Below are 24,516 nucleotides of genomic sequence, written 5' to 3' on the forward strand. Positions count from 1 at the left end.
CAAAGGCCTTTCCCACAAAGCTGGTAATTTTTCCCACCTGGATCTTGGCATGGTGAGAAGGGAACATGACCACGTCAGGATTCCTAGACAGAGAGAGGCAATTCCTTTGGGAGGGCAGATGTGGGAGCAGAAGCAGGGCTGGCCTCCTAGCCACATGTTGCTCTGCTGGTTGGCAAGGGATGTTCCAACCCACCTAACCTGCATCCTAAAAGCTAACCTGCCGCTTTTCATTGTGGCGGAGGATAGTATCCTATCTGTCATCAGTGTTGAACTAAGATTCAACTGTCTGTCCAGTCCTCTTCTATTGGTAGAATGAAGAACTGGTCCCTTGCCTTTTGGAGTTTCCTATTTTATTTCAATTTTATGGCTTATTTTATAGTCTAAATGCTTTTTTGGGTTTTTTTTTTAAGTGATGTGATGATAGGTTTCAATGTCAGACGCCGTTGAAGATCTCATTTATGGAACAGTAATTATCACTTTTAAATCTGTATTAATAATAATATTCTTGATTATTATAATATGTTCATATAATAATAACCTTTGAACTGCAGAACTGGAAGGGACCCGATGGATCATCGAGTCCAGCCCTTCCCAAAGAGGCACAATGAGCATTTGAAATCCCTACTTCTGGCTCTACAGCCAGAGACCTAAGCCACTAAACTATCCAGCAGTTCAATCTTTTCTGAAAACCTTTGTAAAGAGGACCCAGCAGTTCTTGGATTATGACCTCTGTTTGATGAGATTTGCTTTAAGATATCAGAGCCTTGCTAGGTCAGAACTTCATAAACAAGCTGTTTTCTTCTGTCTGGTATGACATCATCATTCTACGGGATGCATCTCTTCATGCTAAGAATCCCAGATGTTGTGTTGTTATTGTTGTTTGAAATGAAATGAAATGAAATGTTCTCTTTCTCTGCATTCCTTTAGCCCTAAATCTCCGTTAGTAACATAGTCGCCTGGTCACATGTATTGAATGACAGACAGACAGCGTTCCTTCTGGTGACGACTGTACCTATTTTTCCCCTGAGGGAAAGCTGTGTTGGAGTGTGTGACTAGACTCGATATTTATTCCACTGTCAGTGTTGATTCCTCCCCCCCCCACATTGTTTACATGATATACATTGAACTGCAAATAACTCCAGTTTTTAGTCTGTTTTGTAGCAAAGGAACGAGATTTCTTATGACATAAGCTTTCATAAAATCAAGGCAGCTTCTAACTGTACTTAGAAATAAAAAGAAATCAGGGGAGGTGTGGCTACAATTAGTTTATTTGTGAGAAAACAGCATTTTCCAAGGTACAGAACAGTGTGGCTCAGTTACTAAATAAATGTGGTGCTATTTGTTTTTTTTAAATGTGCTTTCATACAGTTCATAATGAAAACTGTTCTTTCGTTCATTACAGTCCATTGCCCTTTTTTATGTTGATGAAGAAGTTGATTGAAAGAGTTGTGAACCAGCAACTCTCCTATTGTTTATTGGAAAGAGCCTGACACGTTGGCAAGGAAGGCATCAGGAAAAGAGGATGATTAAATACGAGAGGGGGTGACTCCCTAATGGAAGGGCAGCTGAGGACAGGACATTTTGGAGATGGCTCATTCATAAAGTGGAGGTGACTTGATGGCACATCACAGTATTTGCATTTAACCTAGAACACAACTTTTCATGTTTAGAAGTTTGGGGGGGGGGCGGTTGAGAAGGTTGCATTACCACAGACATCAGATGTTTTCTGAATGCCCCATGGCGGTGTCCAGAGACTGCTCCTACTGACGCCACTCGGCTGGCATTCTGAGAACCAGGACATATTATTCAACATCTACAAGTGAAACTGCCTCAGCCTAGTACCACTTCAGCGCCCTATCTCTGGCAAGTGCTACCCCTCTTCCTCCTTTGTGTGCTAAAATGTATAGCTTGGGAAGGGGTTTTTGTTTTGTTTTAACACAGTAGGTCTCCAGATGTTCTTGGACTACAACTCCCAGAAACCCCCTGGCCAGTACAGCTAGTGATGAAGGCTTTTGGTAGTCCATGAGATCCAGGTACCCGAGGTTGAGAACCACTTTTAACAAGAACTTTCAGAATTACGTGACACCAGTCATGGTAGCTTGAGATTTCTGGCAGTTGTAGCCCCAGAAAAGTAAAATTGCTAAGCTCTCTATAAATTTGAGAGCCAGCGTGATATTGTACATACATATCTTGGAAGCCCTTTCACTATATTGCATAACTTGACTTTGCAGTCCATAACAACAGCTGTCCCAATGGATAGAAGCTTCTAAGTATCAAACCTTACGGATTTCCTCATTTGACTCTACACCCACTTTTAGTACCGCTTACAGATGATTTTTCCAGCCTGCTGTTCTCTATGTTTAATCACAACTTCGCAAATGGTGAGGAATGTTGGGCTGTCATTGAAACTGTAGGTATGAAGCTGGAGTCTGCACCTGAAAGGTTGCAGAAACATAACAGGCTGGCCCAGTTTGGGGATTCTGGGAATTGTAGTCCAAAGAAAGATGGTGCCTCTAAATTTTGCTCATTTATGCTTGGAGCAAGAGAGGAAAAGATTCCAGGAATCACTTTGATTGGTGCACTGAACCCTTTGCATGTAGGGAGTGTGATCCCCCATTGCCAAGTATTTTTTAGCCTATAGAGATCTAGGGGGAAAATATAAAGATTGGAATTCAGCATCAGTGCAAAGCAAAATGTACACAGTCTGCCAATCTAGTTAAGAAGAAAAAGATGTTAAAGATATTCCTTGGTTAGAAGATGAAAATCCTTAAGAAATTAAAACAGGAGGTGCTTTTCTCGGCTCTATGAACATGTAAATTAGCTTGCTTTGTCCGGTGATTAATCTTTGAGACTTAAGCATGGGATTCTTTTGAATTCCCAAGCAATGCCGCAATCACCTCTCCCCAACACTAACATGCATACAGCTCTAAATAAAGCAGAAATGGGGATGCACAAGAAGTCTAGGGGGTTACACATGTCCATTCTGGCTCAAGATGGACTCGTCCTTCAAAGGGGAGCAAAATCAAAAGGAGTACCCAGCTTGCACGCTGGCGAAGTGTTTTTTGTATAATTATGCTGTAAACTGCCCAGCGAGTGCTCTATCCCTATAGAGCAATATACAAGTCAAAACAATGATAAACATTCCTGGCTCTTGAAGTCTATACCTGCTTTCACAAGTCCCGTATTTCAATTTTTAAAAAATAAAAAATGTGGAGGGTTGTTTGTACTAGGAAAGTCCGTTCTGCCTTGCACGGGCCAAATTAAAAATGAAGTTTGAGGGGACGTGAAGCACTCTAATGCTTTCAAAACGTGGCAAAATTTCCATAGAGTAACTGTAACGGAGACTCAAAAATGGACTGTGGTAGTCTTTCCCCAAGGGCAAGGTCATCGGAGGAAGGTAATCAGACCGGATCCGACCTTCAATCAACCACCGCGAGAGGGAGACTGGGCCAGACACCCTTGTTGCAGACGATATGCACAGTGCAGAGTGCTACACTGAGGAAGCCCACGGACAAGGAGCGGTTTGGACCATTCCCTCAATAAATTTCCCTAATTTACAGTCTAGATTTTCATCTTCACATTATGGACAATTACGTGACCTTAGTTGTTTTGATCCTGTAAAAGTTATTTGATTGATTGATTGATTGATTGATTTGATTTGATTTGATTTGATTTGATTTGATTTGATTTGATTTGATTTGATTTGTATCCCGCCCATCTGGTCTATGCGACCACCCTGAGCGTGATTATTGTTGAATCACCAAATGTTAAAGCAAATGAACAGGTTAATCTTTCAAAAGAATCTCCGTGGTTATTTCCCACCAAAAAGGAGGAACTGCTCCAGCCTTCTAACGAACCCAATCACAGGCTGTCTATGATATCTCAGCCTGAACATTATCAGGTTTTTAGAAATGCTGCATGCCCTACCAAAGTTGAGACTTAGGTTACAACGCAAGAGTGTAGTAGCAAAAGGCACATCTAAAACCCGCAGGTACATTTCAGCGTTTATCCTTTACACACAGTGTACAGAAAATCCAGGCAAGTGGAATTAAAACATGGGTGCAGTATTGGTTAAAATAAAATCCCTATGATGGGAGGAGGCCATGGAGGCCTCAGGAATCAACAGGCAACTTCTCTCCAGATCTGGCCCTCAGAGATGTTACTGCTTTGTTTATTTCTAGGACTGAGGCCTGAATTTCCTTATCGCTGTGGAATGCTGCCCCATCTTGCCCTCCTACCACTCCCCCGATTTCCTCTAAGATGTCCACCAGGAACTCCGGGATACAGGCATGGCTGGACAGGACGGCGGCTGCCTGAATCTTCCCTGCCAGTAAATCTAAGACTGAAAGGCATTTTCGGATATAAGATTGCTGTGTTGTCACCTCCCTCTGGAAAGCAAGCACTTCCTCGTACTGAGCTTGGATCTGGGAGAACTTCTGGTCTGTGGTGTTTATCCCAGCCTGCACCTCTTGCTCCTTTTGGGACAAGCGCGCCATCTCATCCTTGTGTCCGGCAATTTCCGCTAAACTCTGGTTCACGGCGTTTTGGGCCTCAGCGACGAGATTCTTAGCCGAGTCCAGAGCCGCTTGGTAACCGACTGCCAAGCCGGCTCCTAGAAGCACAAAGAAAAGCTGTGATCTATTTATCTAAGATTAGGGTAGGAAAGCAGTTTTGTGTAAGGGGTGACTTCCTAAAATGGAAGATGGGACCAAATGCTGCCCTGGGGTGGCATGTGAGCCCCCAATATTGTTTTATGCCTCCCCTGTTCTCTTCAAGACCCCTTTTATTTTGGGCATGAAATTTTACTGTTTCAGATACATCACAGAGACCCCCTGTACTCCTCTTTCTCTCTCTCTCTCTCTCTCTCTCTCTCACACACACACACACACACACACACACACACACACAGAGAGAGAGAGAGAGAGAGAGAGAGAGAGAGAGAGAGATTATACCTGCCCTATGTTGCTGTTTTAAATTTTATTGCAGTTGGTACTAAGAAAGCAAAGAACATCCTGGAAGGATGAGATTAGGCCACTCCTGCTCTAGTTTGGTCACCTAATGTGTTGCAGGGACCACTCCTAGTCCAGGGCTTGCTGCCTCAGGAGGAAACTAACCTATGAGTGATCCCAGCCCTGGCGGGATCATCAACCGGATGCCGATTTCCCGCCCTGCACGGTTCTTCACCACTTCCTTGTGGGCCAATCGAAGCTGCTCCCTTGTGCTTTCTAGGTGTGACTCTGCAGCTTCCAGCATTTCCTGGGATTTCTTGTGAGCTTCTTGGAGGGCAGTGATCTGGGTCCTCAGGTCTGCCAAGTCCTCTTTCTTCTCCTGCAGATCATCTTGCATTAATTTCTTTACTGTGACCAGGGCCTCCAGCTGGGAATCGACCAGCAGCAGGTGGGCTTCCAGCTTCTGTCCAGCCTCGGAAAAATGGCGGGATGCTTTGGTGACGTGATGGCGGGACTGAGCACAGGCCTCATCATCGTACGGCCACGGGAGGAGCAGAAGCCTCACAAGGAACGTGAGCTCCTGCATGCCTGCTGCCAGGTCATCCCTGACAGCTGAGTTAAAACTGTTCTCTTGCGAAAGAACCATTCTGAAGGGGGATGGATTCAGAGCTAGGAGGAGAAGCAGATTGGGGAAATGGGTTAAGATTAAGACCAGGAATTCAGCAAACCTTGGATCCCAGATCTGTCTTTAAAGCAAGGGATGGGACTTTTGGATTTTCTAGACCAGCGGTCCCCAACCTTTTTAGCCCCGTGGATCAGCTGAGGAAGGTGGGGCACCCCCCTGCGCTCGTGCGCACGCGCGAAGGCGTGTGTGTGTGCTTGTGTGCATGCGCAAAGGGTGGCATAGCGCTTGTGCAGGGGTGAGCTTGTGCAGGCACACTTGTGCGTGTGCACAAAGGGCAGTGCAGTGCTCATGCAGGCACGTGCGTGCTCGCACACATGCGCAAACAGGCTGTGGGGGGAGTGTGGGGGTGGGTGGGATGGGAGATCTCTCTCCGCGGCCCGGTCCAGCTCAGGCCACGGACCGGCACTGGGCCGCAGACCGGGGGTTGGGGACCTCTGTTCTAGACTACAAATACCATATTTCCCCATTCTGGGAATTCTATCTACCTTACAGACACCTTTGTTGTTATGTGCCACCAAGTTACCTCCAACTTATAGCGATGCTATGAATGTGCAATCTCTTGGTCTTCCTCTTTCCCTGATGCCTTCGACTTTAACCAGCATTATTGCCTTTTCTAGGGAATCCTGCCTTCTACTGATGTGCCCAAAGCACAACAGCCTCAATTTCAACATTTCTTTCCTCCAAAAATAGTTCAGGCTTGATTTGATCTAAGACTCATATGTTTGTCTTTCTTTCAGTCCACACATACCTAAATGTGATGCACCTGTGAAAAAGGCCTAACTTAGAAGACTTTGAGACTGAGCTAGGCTAAGCTCTGCCTAGGTATCCTGCTCAGAAGGAAAGCTCCCAGCTAGTACTAAGGCAGGGGAAGGACACTTAGGCAGAGCTTGGCTTAGCTCGATGTGAAAGCCTTCCATTTTGGGCCTTCCTTTCATCCTGTGTATACAGGAATTGATTGATTATATTGGCTTAGAGAGCGTGAGCCGTAAATTAGGAAAACTCTGTTACAGTTCTACAATCCCTATCCACATGCTGTTGAACTATATCTCCCAACAACCTGAGCTGGCATAGCCAATGGTGAGGGATGATGGGAGTAACACCTGGAAGGCAACATGGTCCCCATCCCTGATTAAGAAGGCAGCAGTAGAGGGCTGGATTCATACCACCTTGATAATAAATCTTGTGCCGGGTTAATTAGGACATGCAGGAGGCATGTTTATTATCTCAAGCTTGTTGGTGAAAGCTTTTTGTTAGGGGAAAGGTCATCCATCATTCAGTGGTAGGGCACAGGATTTGCACTCAGAAGGTCCCAAAATCTACTCCTACTTTTGCAACTTCAGGGAGGGTTAGAAAAAGATCCTTGCTGGAAAGAGTAGAGTGCCATTATCACTCTAAGCAGATGACACTGTGCTGGACAAATCAGTGCTGTGGAGCCCTTTCTGTGCTCTTGCTTGAATCAACACTTTCTTCAGGAATGCTTAGATTAGGCATCCTTCAGTCTCAAGAGACTATGGTAACGTGCTCTGAATGGAGGACTTGAAACAGTGTCTAGTGTGGCGGAAAAGGCCAATTCAAGAGTGGCCGTCCCTTCCACAATGGAGACAAATACAGTCTGTCCCCTGTCCAGTTCCCTGATTTGGCTGCTTTCGGGACTGCCTCTTTGCCTCAGCCTGCTGGACAAGGGTCTCTTCAAAATGGGAGAGACCCTACCTCCAGGCGGCTGAATACTCAGATGTCAAGGTATGACATCTGGAATGCTAGGACTCAATAAAAATAAAAGAATCCTTATCATTCATCAATCAAGATTAGAGGACATACTTTGCATACATAGATTTAGTCCCTCATGTCCTCGTGTAAGACTGGGAAACAACCTTATCTGAAATCCAGGAGAGCCTCTATAGGTTAGTATAGATAGAGTGGAAATATATGGACCAATGACATAACTTGTGATGAAGATACATCCTTATAAGGAAAATGTAAGTGTGGATAAACCCATAGGTAGGCTGATAGGAGCCTTGTGGATATTTAAAGATGCATACTTTGTGGCCAAAATCCACAAAGTATGCATCTGTTAGTGTAGTAAATCATACTACAGTAGGCCCATTGAATTAGTGGGGATTTGGTGAGTCAACTCCTCCTTAAGCTCCATTGATTCAAATGGGCCTTCTCTAGTTGTGACTTACTTCAGCATAGCTGTGATCCAAAACCAGTTTGAAGAGCAACTCTGTTTCTCTCAAAACATATGTCGTAATAAATGTTATATGATAAATATGTGAATAACTGCACGTCTATCCTGGTTTTGCTTCCTTTTGTCCACAAAAAAAGGAGTTTTATGAGCATGAGTCAAGAGAATCTTTCCTCATTTGTGGTTGCAAAAGGGATGAGACGTGGCTTACATAAGGTTTGTGATGTCATCCCTAACTAGCTGTTAAATCCTGTGGAGTTTAGTGACTTTACTCATGAGTATAGGATTGCCACCTAGAGCGTTGGCCTGGGTTTTGAAGCCCATTGATCTGAATAGAACAACATGCGTAGAAGAACCAAATGTAAATGCCATTTGCATTTGTCAGAATTGCAACATGAGGGAACCTATAAAATTATTCTGAGGTCAGAATGAGCTACGACAACCTTCCCAGTATGGTTTTCTCACCAATCTGAATTTTTTTCCTTACTTTTCAAGGAGGAATTTCCTGTCTAGTGACTGGTTTCTTAAGATAAGGAGACTTTCCCTTGAAATCAGCAAAAACGTGTTGCCACCCCTGAGGAAGCCTTCACATTCTTTCCTCTCTCTTTTTTATAACCTCGACAACAGGTTAGTGGTTGGGTTGGTCATATATTAGATAAAAGTTGTAGCAACACTGATAAGGAATAAGCCCAAGAGGTCTCGAAGGCCAAGGCTCTTAAAAACCCCCACAAATGGGTATATTTGCATGTAAGGGAGAAGAATCCAAGGGTCACGTAGAAGGCAAATTAGGCAAAGATGACCTGAGATGAAAATATGGTGGTGTTCATTGGGAGGGATTGTTTAACAGAGCCCCAAAGAGACCATCTCGCTGACCTCAAGTAGGGTTACCTCACAAGGTCATGGTTTCTCAGCTTGAGGAGAAAGATTCTGTCTTAACGTTACATTCAGGAACATAAACCTGTTCTCCTAGATATGAAATTAAGGGCCTGTCTAGACTGGCCGTTTTGGGTGTGTCAGGTGGATTGGGCCACAAAGGGTCTGTTGAGGTCAGGGAGAGGAGCAATGTGCCACTTGGCATGCTCTTCCCATCTGAACAACAAATGACCTCTTGTAGCACAATCAGCAGTCCTTGTCCTGATCATCTTCGGAGGGTCAGGGGAAGAGAAATCTTTTTTTTTTACATCTCTCTTCTCTCCCTCTGTCAGTACCATTTGGTTTTCTCCCTTCCTGCCTCCCTATTTCCCTTCTTTCATTCTCCCCCCACTTCCTCTTATGATCAGAGGAAGCACTTAATTGACAGCTGATCTGGCTATCAGGGGTCGTTTGCTGTTCAGATGAGAGGAGCACGCCAAATGGCACACCACTTCTCCCCCTGACCTCGACAGACTTTTTGTAGCCTGATCTCCCCCACGCCCAAAACAACCAGTCTCTACAGACCCCAGCATGCATGCCAAAAAGAATGCATGCCCTACCACTGGATCAGAAAGGTGTGTGACAGCTCTTAAAGGGAAAGGATGACTCTATCTAAATAGAAATACACACAGACATGATCTTTTTCCCTATTCCAAATTGTGCCAGCAGCGATCCATATACCGTATCTATATACCAGGTTGACAGACCTAAGATAAGGCTCATTAAAGAAAATGCTACCACAGCTGTTTTTGAGGAACTGTTTGAGAAGTAGGGTGAAACAGAATTTGGAACACAATTTTTAATCAAATCCTCAGGTGGGTAGGACCCAGTAGAATGGAGAAGGCTGCGTGCCGCTGCTCAGCATGTTCAGAAGCAGGACTAGTCAGTCTGCCAAGATGTTAACACCTTTCCGTTGTCTAGAGCAGTGGTCCGCAACCTTGGGCCTCCAGATGTTCTTGGACTTCAACTCCCAGAAATCCTGGCCATCAGAGGTGGTGGCGAAGGCTTCTGGGAGTTGTAGTCCAAGAACATCTGGAGGCCCAAGGTTGGGGACCACTGGTCTAGAGGGGCGGGGTAAAAATCAAATAAATAAATAAATAAATAAAATTTCCCCATTCTGTCTCTCTCTGTCACACAAACATGCATCCCATTCTCACCTCTTTGAATTTGTAATTTTTTCCAAGGAATTGAAGGTAATAGGCAAGATAATTGAGATAGCACCAACAGAATACATGGAGCCAAGATCCAATTGTTGGTCCCAGCTCAGGTAGGCCCATTGAGTTTAATAGAACTGTTGATTTATCACTTAACAAGTGATGTGATGCCTGAAATCCTATTAAGCAGTTATGCAAAAAGATTAACTCTTAGCAGCAAACTGTCATAAAGAATATATGTCCGTATTATCTGCTAATTTGTGTGATTCAGATAATGCCAATGGAAATTTCTTTAATATATGGCAATTTGTTGCTACATCTTTTGTGAGTCAATAAGTTTCCTGTATTTCGAACTAGCAATTAAATTTAGGCTCCTTTTTATGGCAAATGTTAAGTAAACCTTCACAACTTAGTTACAGCACTTTGATACCACTTTTCCCATCATGGCTGAATCCTGTGGAATCGTGGGATTTGTACTCTGACAAGATACTTAGAACTCTCTGTTGTTCTAGAAAGGCACTAGAGCCTTTAGCAGGAAATTCTAAATTGTACATCAAATGACAAATCCCAAGGTCAATAAAACAGAGCTGTGACAATTGAATGATTCTGCTGTAAGTGTATTTTATGTATTCTCTCTGGGATTGGGTGGAAACTAGTAGTATGCAAAAGTCAACTGTCCATTTGCGGTATGTGTGACAACCAATTACGGGAGCAAAACATTGCAGGCAATGTATACAGGAAGGAGACCATACACACAATACCCCTTGCCCAATGGCAAAGTCATCTGTGACTCTACATTGCATTAGGATTGTATAGAATCATGGAACAGTAAAGGTGGAAGGAACCCCAGAGGTCATCGACTCCAACCCCCAGTGAAAATCACTCTGCAATATGAAAATCAGTGATTGGGTGTCCTGGTAAATCCCCCGGATTCTTCTTTTTTGCATTCCTCTGTGGGTAAATTCATGCTCAAGATTATTTTGGGATTATCACTTCTCTGTTTTTGTTCCCTTTGGGAGATGGTAGGGGGGGATTCACAACATTTCTCCTAAGAAAAAGGATGTGACATATAATATGATAAGCAGGAAATCTTAGTGGTTGCAGTTTCCATGGTCTTGGAAAGGAATAATAAAAATCTGTGAAGCAACAGCTGATCTCAGTTGTTCTGCTCATAGGAGTGCAGGTTTATGTGAAGCTAAATTCCAGGGATTGAAGAAAAGCGCTGAACATAATGATGAAGGAATGCCATTTGCGTTGTAGCACTGGATTATATTTGCAGAAAAGGTAGATGGCGTCCTCCAGATGAAATGACAAGCAAGATCACTATATTTATGAGCCTGCCTGGGTATTAAGATCATCAGGAGAGGCCTTTCTCTCAGTCCTACCACCTTCACAGGTGCAATTTCTGGGGACACGGGAGAGAGCCTTCTCTGTGGCACTTCCCAGACTTTGGAACTCCCTCCCACAGGAAGCCAGGCTGGCCCCATCTTTGCTGTCCTTCCACAAGCCAGTGAAGAGCCTGCTTCCCCTGAGTGACTGGCTGCCTAAGTGACGTTTTTTAATGGATAGTTGTAATTTACTGCTTTGGATGTGTGGTATTTGTTTGACTATTTGTGTACTTCCTGTTGTTGGGTTTAAATATTGCCTTTTAATTGATGTAGGCCACCTTGGGTCCTTTTTAAGGAGAAAGGTGGGGTAAAATTATTTTAAATTAATAAATATATATTTTCAATAAATGCAATAAGAAGAGTGGCTTTACATTCAGTCATTAAAGATTGCTTTCAGTAGGGGACTATATGTATAAGCACATGCACTATAAAGAGAATATACAATCCTTGTCTTTCTAAAACATCATTTCTAACATTTAACACTTGCAGACTGTGAATATACATCTTCCTTTCTGTAAAAGAAACAAATAGTGTTTCTACCTTTTCCTCTCCTCTCTCCATGCCTCTCCTCTCCTCTCCCCGTGTCCAATCCTGAAAAGGCTTAGCCCTTTACATTAGACATTGTTGCCTAATTTGGTTCCACCAGACAAGTAATCCTGTGTAACCTTGAAGCTTGCACAAATAACATGCTGTTTTATACTAAGTCAGGCTATTCTTCCAGAATTGTTTATTCTATCCTGGAGCAGTTCCTGGAGGTGTAAGACAAAGTTTTTTCCCACCACCTGCTCCCTGATCTTTTACACCCATATGTGTGTGTGTGTGTGTGTGTGTGTGTGTGTGTGTGTGTGTGTGTGTGTGTGTGTGTGTGTGTGTGTGTGTGTGTGTGTGTGTGTGTGTGTGTGTGTGTGTGTGTGTTTTTCAGCCAGAGATACTAAGGATTTTACTTGAGACCTTCAGTATGCAAAGCATGTCTCTCTGCCACTGAACTATGATCTCTGCCTTGTTATATTTACAAACCAACTTAAATTCCTGCAGAAAAAAACACAAAGAAACATCTTGTCACACACAAAAGACTCCAACATCATCTGGCATAGAATATGTCTGCTTATTCTCCAAGATCCCAACTTTAGTGTTCTTACCCACCCAACTCTTCCTTGGCTACGAAGACTTACCCTTGTTGGAAAGCCTTCCGTGTGTGAACTTAGCTTGCTCTGATTCTCATCAGCGTTTCCAGTTCTTCCACTTAATTGTGTCAGAAACACAGATAACACGGCTGGTGGAGACAGGCAACCCGTCTGGGTGTTTGCAGTGACGCTCAGAGGTAGGCCACTTCCCACCTAGCACAAACATCCAACCGTAGTTTTTTTACGTCAGCTTGGGAGGGGGTGAGAATCTGTGCCCCCTTTGCAGTCAAGGTATTTTGAAATGTTTGGGGAAGAGAGGGGGTGGCTGACACTCCTGCCCCCTATATATTGGGGCCCATCAGCAACGGCTGGACACACTCCATCCTCGTCTCTCGGTTCCCTAAGAGGTGAGTAAACTTTGATGGGAGGGGAAAGGGGGCTGGGGAACCCTTGAAGATTTTAAATCTGATCACTGGATGGATCCTCTTTCTCAAACTAAAGGAGGAGGAGGAGAAGGCAGATGTGATGGCAAGAATAATTACGGAGATACGACTAATAACTTCTGCCAGGCTGGGCCACCCAGGCCATGAGATCAAGGTAGCTTTCTCAGATGGTACATAGTAGAGGGAAGGAAGCAAAAGCATCTCTCATTCCTCCTGAGTCTGCTAGGCATCATCCTCTCTCAGAGGACAGAGATCTGTGTGCCTTGTCCCCTCCATCCACCTCCTCCTCACCTCAGGTGTGATGAGAGCATCATCCGCTTGCCATGGTTGATTGCAAGATTCCATTGGCTTTTCGGTGTGGAAAGAAAGGGGGCGCCATTGAGTCCTTTGCCTCAGGCGGCAAAATGTCTTAGGCCATCCCTGGAACGAACTCAGCGACCTATCTCCCCATTGATAACCCAATGATAACTGGTTAGAATGGGGAGATAAGGTAACGGCAGAGGGTCTGAGCCAGGAGGACATTCGTGACCCGAGTTGATGTAGACAGGGGAAGAATACAAACAGAAGGGAAGAAGGTCATGTGGAAGAAAACGGAAAAAGATTGTACGCCCCCCTGAACAGTTTGGTCTTATGTTGCAGAAGAGGGTGCTTGAAAAATCAAACGAAAAGATGCTATGAAACAGAGTAACGTATTAGGAATGGCTTAACTGTAGACAGGGGACAGACTAGCAAACAGGCAGGAAGACTGAAAGACAGAAATCTCCTCACTTGCAAATTCATGCTAAAGGACTTTGGCACGAGAATAGTAAATTCTGGTCTTCCTCCCTCACGGTGAAGACGAGCCAATGCATGTTTTGAATGTTTCCGTATTTCATTTTACCGGGGCCGATGTGTATTATTGACGCCTGCTCTGTCCCTGTGTGTGGCTGGTCTCACATCTCTTCATTACAGCTCTGTTGTGTGACCCAACAAAGTCTGGAATGCTGTGGTATCCCCTTGAACAAAAGTAAAATTCTTCTCTTCCCATAATCGGGGTTCCAGTATGCATGAGTCTGCACCCTTGACTTGCATTTAGCCGTGCTGGGGTGGTGGTGATCTGCTAATACAGATGGGAAATTGGACCACCTCAAGATGAGGCTACACCCAGCCAGCCTTGGCTAGCTCTTGCCTGTATCCTTAGCAGAGGCAAAGGGTCGGGGCTCCCCCCCCCCCCGTGTTGTCCTCCTGCTAAGCTCCCAGCCTCATCACACTCTTTGGGAATCCGTGCATGTTAGTGTGTGAGAAAAACAGAATCACCTGAGGGGGAATGAAAAGGGAGAGAAAAAGCTTTGAAAGGACAAGAAGTGCTGTTTCCACTTTGGGGGGGGGGGGACAGAATGTACCTTATTTTTCCACAGGGCTTGGGTAGGGTTACTGTGGCTTTGGCCCAGAGCACCAAAATATTAGAGGGCACCAGTATAGAGTATAGAGGTGAATCTACTGAGGAGTGTTAGGAAAATAAATTGCAACACATCTTGGCCCCATTAACTTGTTGTTATTTAGTTGTTAAGTCGTGTCTGACTCTTCTGGACCAGAGCACGCCAGGCCCTCCTGTCTTCCACTGCCTCCCAGAGTTGGGTCAAATTCATATTGGTTGCTTCGGTGACACTGTCTAACCATCTCCTCCTCTGTCGTCCCCTTCTCCTCTTGCCTTCACACTTTCCCATAATCCAGCGCATGTTAGCATGCTATACTATACCAAATGAAATACTTCTTGGCTATTGAATTATCCCGTTGCACTGAATGTGGAAGACAGAGGATCTTCTTTAAGGCACCTTTGCAAATTTCAGGGTTCTATTCAGCTTCCTAAATCCCCTCACATGTTTTTCCGTAGCTCCATTTGGCCCATTTTCTGCTGGCATTCACCACCTGTGTTCATTGTTCAACAGTGATGATCTGAATGAAAAACAGGGCATCCTTGTTTTCAGCTTTCAGAGAACCCACTAATACATCATTCTTCTTACAGCATGTTATCACGGTTGGGCAGCTAGTACTGAATAACCAGGGACCCTGGGTGTGAATTCACATCATCATGTGTAGCCAAACAGTTCTAGTAGGGCACAGATGAGCCCTGCAATGAGAGAGAGAGAAAAAGAGATTAATTTTAGGTGTGTTTAAGCCAGAGAATGTAGCATTACCTAGGACTCAGAGGAAATGCAAAGCACCTCTTCAAGTGGTAGGAAAATCAAAATGAGTTGGACAGTTCAGCATTTTACAATGGAGCTACAGCTGAAAAGAAGCCTGCTTAAACCCATTGGTCTGGCAGGGGGTTTATGCCACCTCAAAAAGCATGTGCTAGCACATTTGTGTGTGATTGACGCCAGGGCTATGGGGAGGAGAGATATTTGAGCATCTGCACCCCTCCACTGTGGTGGTGCTACGGGTTAAACCGCAGAAGCCTTTGTGCTGCAAGGTCAGAAGACCAGCAGTCGTACAGTAAGATCGAATCCACGCAATGGAGTGAACCCCCGTCGCTTGTCCCAGCTCCTGCCAACATAGCCATTCGAAAGCATGTAAAAATGCGAGTAGATAAATGGGTACCACCATGGTGGGAAGGTAACGGCGTTCCGTGTCTAGTCATGCCGGCCACATGACCATGGAAACTGTCTACGGACAAACGCTGGCTCTACGGCTTGTGGACAGGGATAAACACCACGCCTTAGAGTCAGACACGACTGGACTAAATGTCAAGGGAAACCTTTACCTACCCCTCCACTGTGTCCCCATTCAGATTCCTCCCCACTCTGTTGCGGTAAACCACAGAGGAGGAAAACACCCATGAGGATGTCCTGCTAGCAAAGTGGGGAATGGGGGTGAAGAGAAAGGGGGCTGGGCACACCATCAGTTCTCAAAATTGGACATTTCTCCACTATTAACAACAGTGTGCTTGTGAAGAGGTCACATCACTGGTGTCACATTGCCCACTGAAATGTCTGGCCCTTAAGTGCCTAGGCCTCATTTTTTTGTGATGGCAAGACAAAATTTTATAGCCTGAAATACAGAGGAAGCCCCCCCCCCCCGGTTTCCTTTTACGAGGGGATGTTAAGCAAGAGCTAATAAACCCATTCAGATAGGAAGGCTCTTTAGATAAACTTTTTTATCAGGGGCCTCCCTTGACTTTTTCCAAGTTGTCAGACCTGGTATGTTTTTTCGTGAGGGGATGAGTGCTCGCTTTATTTGAATACGTGCCCATTTCCGTAAATCCAAAGACAACCCAAGGCTATCGATCTTTGGTGAAAGATAGACAAAAAAATGTGGGGGACAAATTGTGTTGTAAGCCTTCCCCTGGGCTTTGTGACTACTTGCTCTCATCAGCTAAACTGCAAGTAGGTTCAGCAAGCGAAGGACTGGAATTGCCAGTTGCACAAAAGTCACCTGGTCTGCTTCAAAAATTGTCCTTTCTTTCTGTGAATCACTGTCTCTTCCTTGCCTTTCAGAGAAGCCAGAAATCTGGCCTCCTGCTCACCTTTGCTGTACTCTAGCACTGGGCAGCCTGTGCTCTTCTCCTAGATATGAACCATATATGAACTATATAGGTCCCATCCCATGAAGGGTGACTCAATTTGTAGTTTAGTAAGAGGGCTGAAGGTTCCTCACCAATCATCACAAGTGGTTCTGAACCTTTTTTCATATTATCCCCCACCAATCACTTTTTTGAAAAAGGGACCTCACCAATATTATTATTATTATTATTATTATTATTATTATTATTATTATTATTATTATTATTATTATTATTATTATTATTATTATTATTATTATTATTATTATTATTATTATTATTATTATTCCCCACTATGCCTCCTTGACAGGGTCTAGACTTGATGATCTATAGGGTCCCTTCCAGTTCTGCAGATGACAGATGCTGCTGGTGGTGGTGGTGGTTATATATTCATTACAGCAGAATAGAATAGAATAGGAACAGGTAGGAATGTCTCCTGGTTAATAGACTCAGATGCCCCTCAACAAAGCCAGGCCTTCAACAAAGGGCAGGAGAGCCAGAATTAACCTGCCTTTTTGCAACAAATCTCAAAGCAATTATCCCAATTCAGTAGAATAAGGATACAAAAACTGCAATAATATTGTTGGGAATAAACATACAAAAATAGCGATTCCATTATTCATATTGTTATAATAGTGTATAGAATAGTATAATAGACCCATGGCAGATAACAAGATCAGACTTCTTTTGTCACTTAGGTTCACAGCATCAAGAGCTTGAATCGGTGTGGCTGTAATTAAAACAGTAATGTCTCCAAGTCAGAGATGGATTTGTTGGACCCATTCTCCTGTTCATCTTTACCAAGTGATGTGTCCTTTTCCTTCCACAGGTTGTGCGCTATGGCATCCCCTGAAGAAAAACCGCATGCCTTAGTCAAGGCTGTGGAGACTCTCAGCAAAGGACAAGATGTACGCAAGGAAACAACACTCCTCATGAAACCTTACGCCAACTGGGAAGAGTTCCTCATGCCGGCCCCCATCTCCATTGCGATCCTCGGGGAGCTGATCTTCATTTCAACAGGACAGGGAGACTTCTCCATCAACACGCTGCCACCCGAGGGAGGCTTCCAGCACCTCAAGTATCCGGAATCCTTCAAGGCTTCTTTGTGCCAAGTGAGCAATCGAGGTTGGATGGCCTTCAACGAAGCCCACGTCAACATGGACCAGATCAGGTTGCTGGCAAATGGCATCCCGGAACAGATGAAAATGATCGTGCGGACTCTGGTCCAGGAGACGGAGGTCGTTGCGGCCTTGATTCCAAACCAGCTAAAAAACCTCCAGGCGGTGACTGAGCAGTGTGGTGGCCTGGCCAAGGCAGTGAGAGCCAAGTTCACTGACGTGATCAACCTCATCCAGGAACTCCTCGAAGCTTGCCTCAATGCCAAGCAGGGCTACGAAAAGCAGCTGGAGGACGTACACGTGGCTCTCGAACAAGCCAAAATCCGAGAAAAGTCCGCCAAGGAGGCTAAAGAAATGGCCGAACGTTACCACCACCAGATGAAGGAGCAAGTCGAGGAGTCCTTCCAGCAGTACAAAGAAGCCATGGCATCCATCCCCACAGGGTGGGACGCAGTGGGAATGGAGCTGGTCACCACCCTTACTCAAACGCTAGGCACGTTTTCTGTGGAGTTTACTCGGATACTAGCAGGAAAGCAAGGGAGCGTGGGAGAAGCAAGCAGTGTAAACTGCAGCAGTGAAGGACTGGCAGGGATGACTCCGTTCATTTCGGCTAGCGTCATCTGTTCAAAGTCAGCCGAACTGCTAACTTTTGCCACCAGCTTGAAGAACCTCTTAGACGAAAATGGAGGCCTCAAGGCCTCCATGATTCTTGATGAGAGGAGTGGAGAGGTCAAAACGGAGTGGGTGAAGAAGAACTTACAGAGACTAAGAGGCTGCATCGAGAAAGAAGAAGGGTGTGACCCTAAAATAAGAGCTCAAGAGATCTGTCAAGCTGGATTGGATATCTGCCAGGAGCTGGAGAAGCTGGCCTCATCGGTGGGTGGCCTTGGCAAGGTGGGGAAGAGCTTGCTGGATGGGATCCGTCAGCTCCATAAGAAGGCCTCAGAGTTCGACTCTTACAGCAAAACCTACACTCGGTCTCCTGCCTTCTCTCCCAAGCCACCCAACGTGTCGAAGATGGGAGAAATGACAGGATCAGGTTTGGAAAATGCCCATCTGAAGGTGAAGCAGAGCCGAGAGTCGCTGAAGGCCACCAGAGAGGAGTATCAGAGAAGCTTTGAGAACTTCAAGAAACAGAACGAGGAGCTGACAGAGATCCTCTGCACCATGAGAGGTTATCAGGTCAAGGAGGTGGATTTCGACACGGCCAGGAAAATGCTCATCAAGGGCCTTGAAGCTCTCGGGCGAGTGAAGGAGCAATGGGAAAAGATGGTGAGGTTTTTCCAAATGATCTCCAACTTAATCGAATCTTGCTTGGTCTGGAGCGTGAAAGAATTTGTGGACACGGTTGACGGTGCTCAGAAGATCTCCAGCTATTCATCCAAAGCCTTCACCGCTGATCTCGTTTATGGACATGTTTTCAATGCCACCAGCATGGCCCAGCTGGTGGCCATGATCTCTGAGACGTATACTTTGGTGTCCCAGAAGTACCTGATGGAGCGTGTGAGCAGCTTAGGTCGCCTCCTGGCTATGGAAGCCAACCAACCCAACTTGGCTGCTGAACGCGCTGCCTTGGCTGAAGGCTGCGACTCAGCTCGGGAAGCGGTGAGGGAGCTGGTTCTGGAGAAGAAGGCAGAGTTTGAGCGAGGGTTGGAGGCCAGAGTAGAGGCCATTGAAAAGGAGATGAGAGCAGTGCTGCCTGCAGAGGGAGAGACCCCTCAGCCGCACCTGAGAGAGCTCAGCCCGGAGGAGGAAAGCAAGTTTATATAAGAAATGAAGAAAAGGGCTCAGGAGCATAAGTGCCTTCTGTAAAGGTAGAAGAAAGAGAGGGGAGTTGTGAAAAGCTCCTTTTTTTTGACCTGCACCTTCCAGAATCCCATGTTCTCTGAGGATCTGGAGATACATAATCCAAAATGTAATTTTTCCAGTTGCTGGGGAAGTGGCATGATAAAACTAAGGGAATTTTTTACAATTAATTGATTGTCAAAGGGTTAAATTACCATGTTGCAAACATCGAACACAATGACGTTCAGCCTACTTGTTAGTTAAGACAACAAGGAACATACAGTGTAAAGGATAATCGTACCCTGTTTCCCCTAAAATAAGACCTAACCTGGAAATAAGCCCTAGTATGATTTTGCAGGATGCTCGTAATATAAGCCCTACCCCCAAAATAAGCTCTAGTTAAGTGAAACCAGAAGATGACATGACTGTATTTGAACAAACGTAGATTGTTGTACATGAAAAAAAAAACATCCTCTGAAAATAAGCCCTAATGTATTTTTGGAGCAAAAATTAATATAAGACTCTGTCTTATTTTTGGGGAAACAGGGTATGAACTGTGAGATTACCTTTAATTTTGTATAGGTTAGGTTAGACTGAGAACTGCGTGTTCCACTGCTGCTATCTAGTGGAGAAAATAGGGATTGTCCTTGGTGTGTATTGTTGAGAATAAACCATGTAGTATTAGAATTTGGCAGAATACTGTAGTAGATTTTGTAGTTTTGTGTCATGTTTTCACAGTAGTGTAGTGAACAGATTGTAAATATGAAACCACTGCTTATGATAAAGCTTGGTTTTACATTTATATGCCCTGTTATAACCACTCTCCAGCTCTTGCAATATATTTGGCATTTCCAGTGCAGACATCGCTAGCAAAATTGACCTCCAACAGCTCCTAAGAGGAATTCTATTGTGTTGTGTGTATAAATTAATTCCAATGGCATGGCTTCTGGCAGCAAATTGCTGCTCATTCTAAGAAGTCAGCATTTGTATTTATTGTCTTGTGCCACGTCACTTGACCAATAGGCAACAGGAAATACAATCACCAACTTCTTCACCAAAAGCAATTTTCTGCTGAGGTTTATGTAGTTGGACTTATGCTGGAGGACATGATTCTGTCCATTATTTGAAGCAGAGAAACATCAAACACTGCAATTCTTAGGTACTTTTTTTTTAAACCATGCATCTTGTGAATTTTTAAGTCGTAGAAGTAGTTGCTCAAAACTTCCGTGTTTCTCGTAGGTTAGAAGTTACACAGCTCACCCAAGACAGCTACTCACATGTATGTTTTAGCTGCCAATTCTTTGAAATATTACTGCTCGGCTTCTTTAAGGGAAGGAAAATAGTCTGTACATAACAGCAAGTTAGGATGTCTTCCAGAGAAAATGCTGTCAAGGGTCATGAGGACAGAAACTGGATTCCCTTTAGTTCCATGTGCAGATGTCCCATATCATCACCACAGCTGGGACCATCTTCATGGAAATCAAATATTCACTGGTCTTCTCCACCCACACTGGAGCTTCAGTTTGCTTGGTCAGTAAAGGCATTAAAACATGGAGTTTAATTTCCCTTGTATCTTCTGAAAAAAATAAGGCAGCTTTGGGCCAGTTCCGTGGTCCTACAGCACCACGGAGAAAGTGGAGGAGGGACTGGTAAAATCCCTTTTGATTTCTATAGGTACAGAAAACCCTGGGAAGGGTTGCCATAACTTTGGATTGACTTGAAGCACGTCGGCCCAAATCGTCTTGCCCTGGCCATAGCACAAGGAGCATAACTTTTGGAGGCGGGTTGCTCCAAGTTCATAACTCATCTTAGACATTATACTGAGTTGTATGATGTGGAACACAACAGGCAATGTCGACATCGGCCTCTTAACTTGGGGTAATTTGCCTCCAAAAATTATGTCATTTGTGCAACTATGCATGAGAAATTGGGCCATGATTGGCCATTAATTCATGATGATGTTCATTATAGAAAAACTAGTTGGTTCGTTACAGAAAAATAAGATAGACTGCACTATCCTTCTAAAGCAGGCTCTGAATAAGATACATAGGTCAGTAAAACCATGGTCCTTGCTGAAGAATGAGATGGATGCTACATGAGAGGCAATCATCCTGACTATCCCGCCTTCCCTTATGGATGCAAGATATCAGAAGACTATTATCTCACTCACTATTGCCTGTTAATCATACCATGAAATTTATACCATCTTCTTCAAACAGCATTCCACTGCATTGTACAAAGGACAAATGGAACTATCACTTTGTAAAGGAATAAATGGACACAAATCAGATTACAGAAAATTCCAATATCCCAGGACACTCTATTGTGGAGCTCAAAGAAAGAAAAATGAATGTACTAGAGCAGATTGGAGACTAAGACAGGAGGGGAAGGCTACATAAATACATTCCAATGTATCTCTAAGGGGTTAAATAAAGATCAAGGCTTCTTAGTGCAGTGCATAAATCAATAAACCAATTTATGTAGTATCCTATGTGTATAAAATACTTGTCTTGCTTGACATACTCTCCCTAGAAATGTCTCTGAATACTGTAATCCTGTTACAGCCAGATCTACCTAGTGGACAACTAATCACAACGCAGAGGGAACTGCTACATCCACTGGTGGCAAAAGTACGAATGGGAGACTGAGTCTCAAGATGTATAAAAAATGTTAGCTCAGGCTTGACGCGATTTGGCGGTTGCTTTCTTCAGGTGATAAGTACTATATATATATAAATTTAGAAAGAGCTGGTTTGGGACAGTTACAGCTCTTTTTTCTTGTCTACACAATGAACAATATAAAATATTAATAAATATGCAAATAACAAGATACATAAACTCCAATACAGCTTAATGGCAGCATAGAAGGTACATATCAATGTTTATTTTATTTATTTAGTTATTTATTTAATTTATACCCCGCCTATCTGGACTACCAGACCACTCTAGGCGGCTTCCAATACAAAATCAAACAATAAAACACAGACAAGAACATGATAATTCAGTAACAGCTACAATGAAATAAAGAATAGGGAAAAGTAAGAAGAAAAATCAAGAGTTGGCTGGAGGGAAGGCCTGGATGAACAACCATGTTTTTAATTGGGTTTAATGTTGGAGCGGGTAGAGACCAAACGAGAAGCAGAAGTTCTAAAAGCTGATTCAAATTGGTCCAGTCTTTCTTTGCTCTCAAAGTGGCTTATTTTTTTTATTTTTTTTTTTTTTTTTGGTCTGCCACTGGGTGGGGCGGGGAGGACCACTTCTATTTTTGTCAAGCTGGGGCCATTCAACCAGGTTTTCCCTCATGTGGTTACGTTGTGGCATGTTCTTGTAAAGGAGGAGTGTGTCTGTGGGTGCTGTTTCGGTAATGTAGGCAGTTGGAACATGATATTCAGGCCGGGGGGGGGGGGTGGCTGGCAGGCATGCAAAAAGCGAAGCACCATGATTTTAATTTGGGTGGAGGGGGGGGAATCCGATGTTTGTTCTGTCCTGAATCCTGTCAGATTACAGACCTTTTCTGGGAAACAAACGTTTTTAATTCCTGAAATGACAGATCTGAAAGTGTCGTTAAAATCCCTTCCCATCTGTTACTGTTTCCCCTTACTGTACAGTACTTTCAAGCAACACAGGTTTGCATCACTTTATCTATGTTCACATATAGTTTTAAACTGTATTGGCATGATAAACAGTGACTGCTCTCTCTCTCTCTCTCTTTTTTCCAAATTACCTTTCATATCTCCCTGCTGGATCTTAATTCATCCCCCTCTACTTCTCCCTTTCTCCTGTTATAAGCATACAACTATCAGGGCTTCCCCCCCTCCCCAATCAATCCTTCCGAATTGTAAAGGAGACAAATAGTGTGTGTGTGTGGGGGGGGGGGGTTAAGGACACCAAAAGGGGCCAAGGTAGGTTTGATTAGTTTGTGGGTTTGTGTCTGGACAATTCTTTGAGGCCACTGCCACCGGTGGGCATCCTTTTCATCATGGTGTTAGGGGTTGTCTCCTGTCTGGCACACATTCCAAGAGCCCCTGAACTCCAGAAACTCTTTCTAGCCTTTGATCCTGGGAAAGTGGGAGATCTGCACTGCTCTGAGTTCTTTTCTTCTGGTTTTAAGCCTGGGCTCAAGTGACCGAGATCTCTAGAAACCACCCACCTTCCCCCCTCTCTCATGTGGAGGCCTTCCTTGTTCTCTGCCATCCATGTGTTTTCCTCTGACTAGGCCATTAACATCAAGAGGTCCCACACTGTGCAAAATCTCTCCTGGAGGGCTACCCAGGTTTGGGGGGCTCTTATTTGGGGAACTGGGAACTGGAATCTCCAGCATCACCCTGCCCACCCATAGTGTAGGGCAGTGGTCCTCAACCTTGGGTCTCCAGATGTTTGTGAACTACAACTCCCAGAAGCCTTCACCACCACCTCTGCCGGCCAGGATTTCTGGGCGCTGAAGTCCAAGAACATCTGGAGGCCCAAGGTTGGGGACCACTGGTGTAGGGGGTTCTTCCTCACCCACTGGCATCCTTTGCTTCTCTCCAGCATGACCCTGCAGATGCTTCCGCTAGGCTACCAAAGTCAAGGAGTCCTGCACTCCATAAATTCACCTGAGCCTTTGTCCTTGGAGAGAAAGGGGGCTGCACAGCTCTTGTCTGGGGCCAGTGCCTGATCAGAAAAAGATAACGAACCTGCTCCTCAACCGTGGATGGCTCTTCCTTGCTCATTCCCACCCATGTAGGTGTTCAAAGGAGCCCAACATTCTGCCCTATGGATCCTGATCTGGTTTTGGATCCAGCCTCAAGATTAGCTGGACAGGAGAGCTTGGCAGCAAATCAAAGGAAGAGCAGGAGGAGATGATGGCTTCCTTTGCTCTCCTTTCTTCCTACTAAAGAGCTAATTTTCTCATCCTTCTCTCTCCTCCAAAGTGGTGCTGGAGGAAAAAAGTGTGACTTCTCCCATTCCCAAAGCCTGTCCCTTTTTCTTCTCAGCACTTCTGTGCTAAGAGTAGAGTCAGCAAGTAGGGGATTGGAAGGATGGAGATGGAAGCAGACAAGATGGATAGGCCGGGAAGGCATGTTCTTCTGTTCTTTTGAGTAGAACAACAAAGGAGAAGGGGTTCCAGCCCCAGGCAGGCACAAGCTCAGCAGTGGGAGTGGACAGGCAACAGAAAGAGAGGGAGATTCAGGTTTTGTTTTATTTTGCCGTTTTTAAACGCCAAAACAAAACAAAACAGCAGCACTCATAA

The 24,516-nt window shown here is 44.5% G+C and overlaps 2 protein-coding genes across 2 annotated transcripts; one reads left to right on the forward strand and one right to left on the reverse strand.

The window, feature by feature from the left end:
• Window positions 1–1,676: 1,676 nt before the first annotated feature.
• On the reverse strand, window positions 1,677–5,717 carry LOC140704301 (uncharacterized). The gene is made up of 2 exons (XM_072989108.2): window positions 5,115–5,717; window positions 1,677–4,612 (listed from the first exon to the last, which is right to left on the reverse strand). Exons 1-2 carry the CDS (start codon window positions 5,593–5,595, stop codon window positions 4,113–4,115), a joined length of 981 nt encoding a protein of 326 aa, XP_072845209.2. The 5' UTR covers window positions 5,596–5,717; the 3' UTR covers window positions 1,677–4,112.
• Window positions 5,718–12,712: 6,995 nt separating this feature from the next.
• Window positions 12,713–19,971, forward strand: LOC110070821 (uncharacterized). The gene is made up of 2 exons (XM_020778537.3): window positions 12,713–12,804; window positions 17,211–19,971. The coding sequence occupies exon 2, from the start codon at window positions 17,221–17,223 to the stop codon at window positions 19,267–19,269; it is 2,049 nt and encodes a 682-aa protein (XP_020634196.3). The 5' UTR covers window positions 12,713–12,804; window positions 17,211–17,220; the 3' UTR covers window positions 19,270–19,971.
• Window positions 19,972–24,516: the final 4,545 nt, after the last annotated feature.

The sequence above is a fragment of the Pogona vitticeps genome, chromosome 2 (genome assembly GCF_051106095.1).
Source record: "Pogona vitticeps strain Pit_001003342236 chromosome 2, PviZW2.1, whole genome shotgun sequence".
NCBI classification, from domain to species: domain Eukaryota; kingdom Metazoa; phylum Chordata; class Lepidosauria; order Squamata; family Agamidae; genus Pogona; species Pogona vitticeps.

Coding starts and splice junctions, on each gene's coding strand:
- LOC140704301 (XM_072989108.2), bottom strand. CDS start 5,595: ATGGTTCTTTCGCAAGAGAACAGTTTTAACTCAGCTGTCAGGGATGAC. Junction 4,613..5,114: donor AGGGCTGGGATCACTCATAG/GTTAGTTTCCTC, acceptor TTGTGCTTCTAG/GAGCCGGCTTGGCAGTCGGT.
- LOC110070821 (XM_020778537.3), top strand. CDS start 17,221: ATGGCATCCCCTGAAGAAAAACCGCATGCCTTAGTCAAGGCTGTGGAG.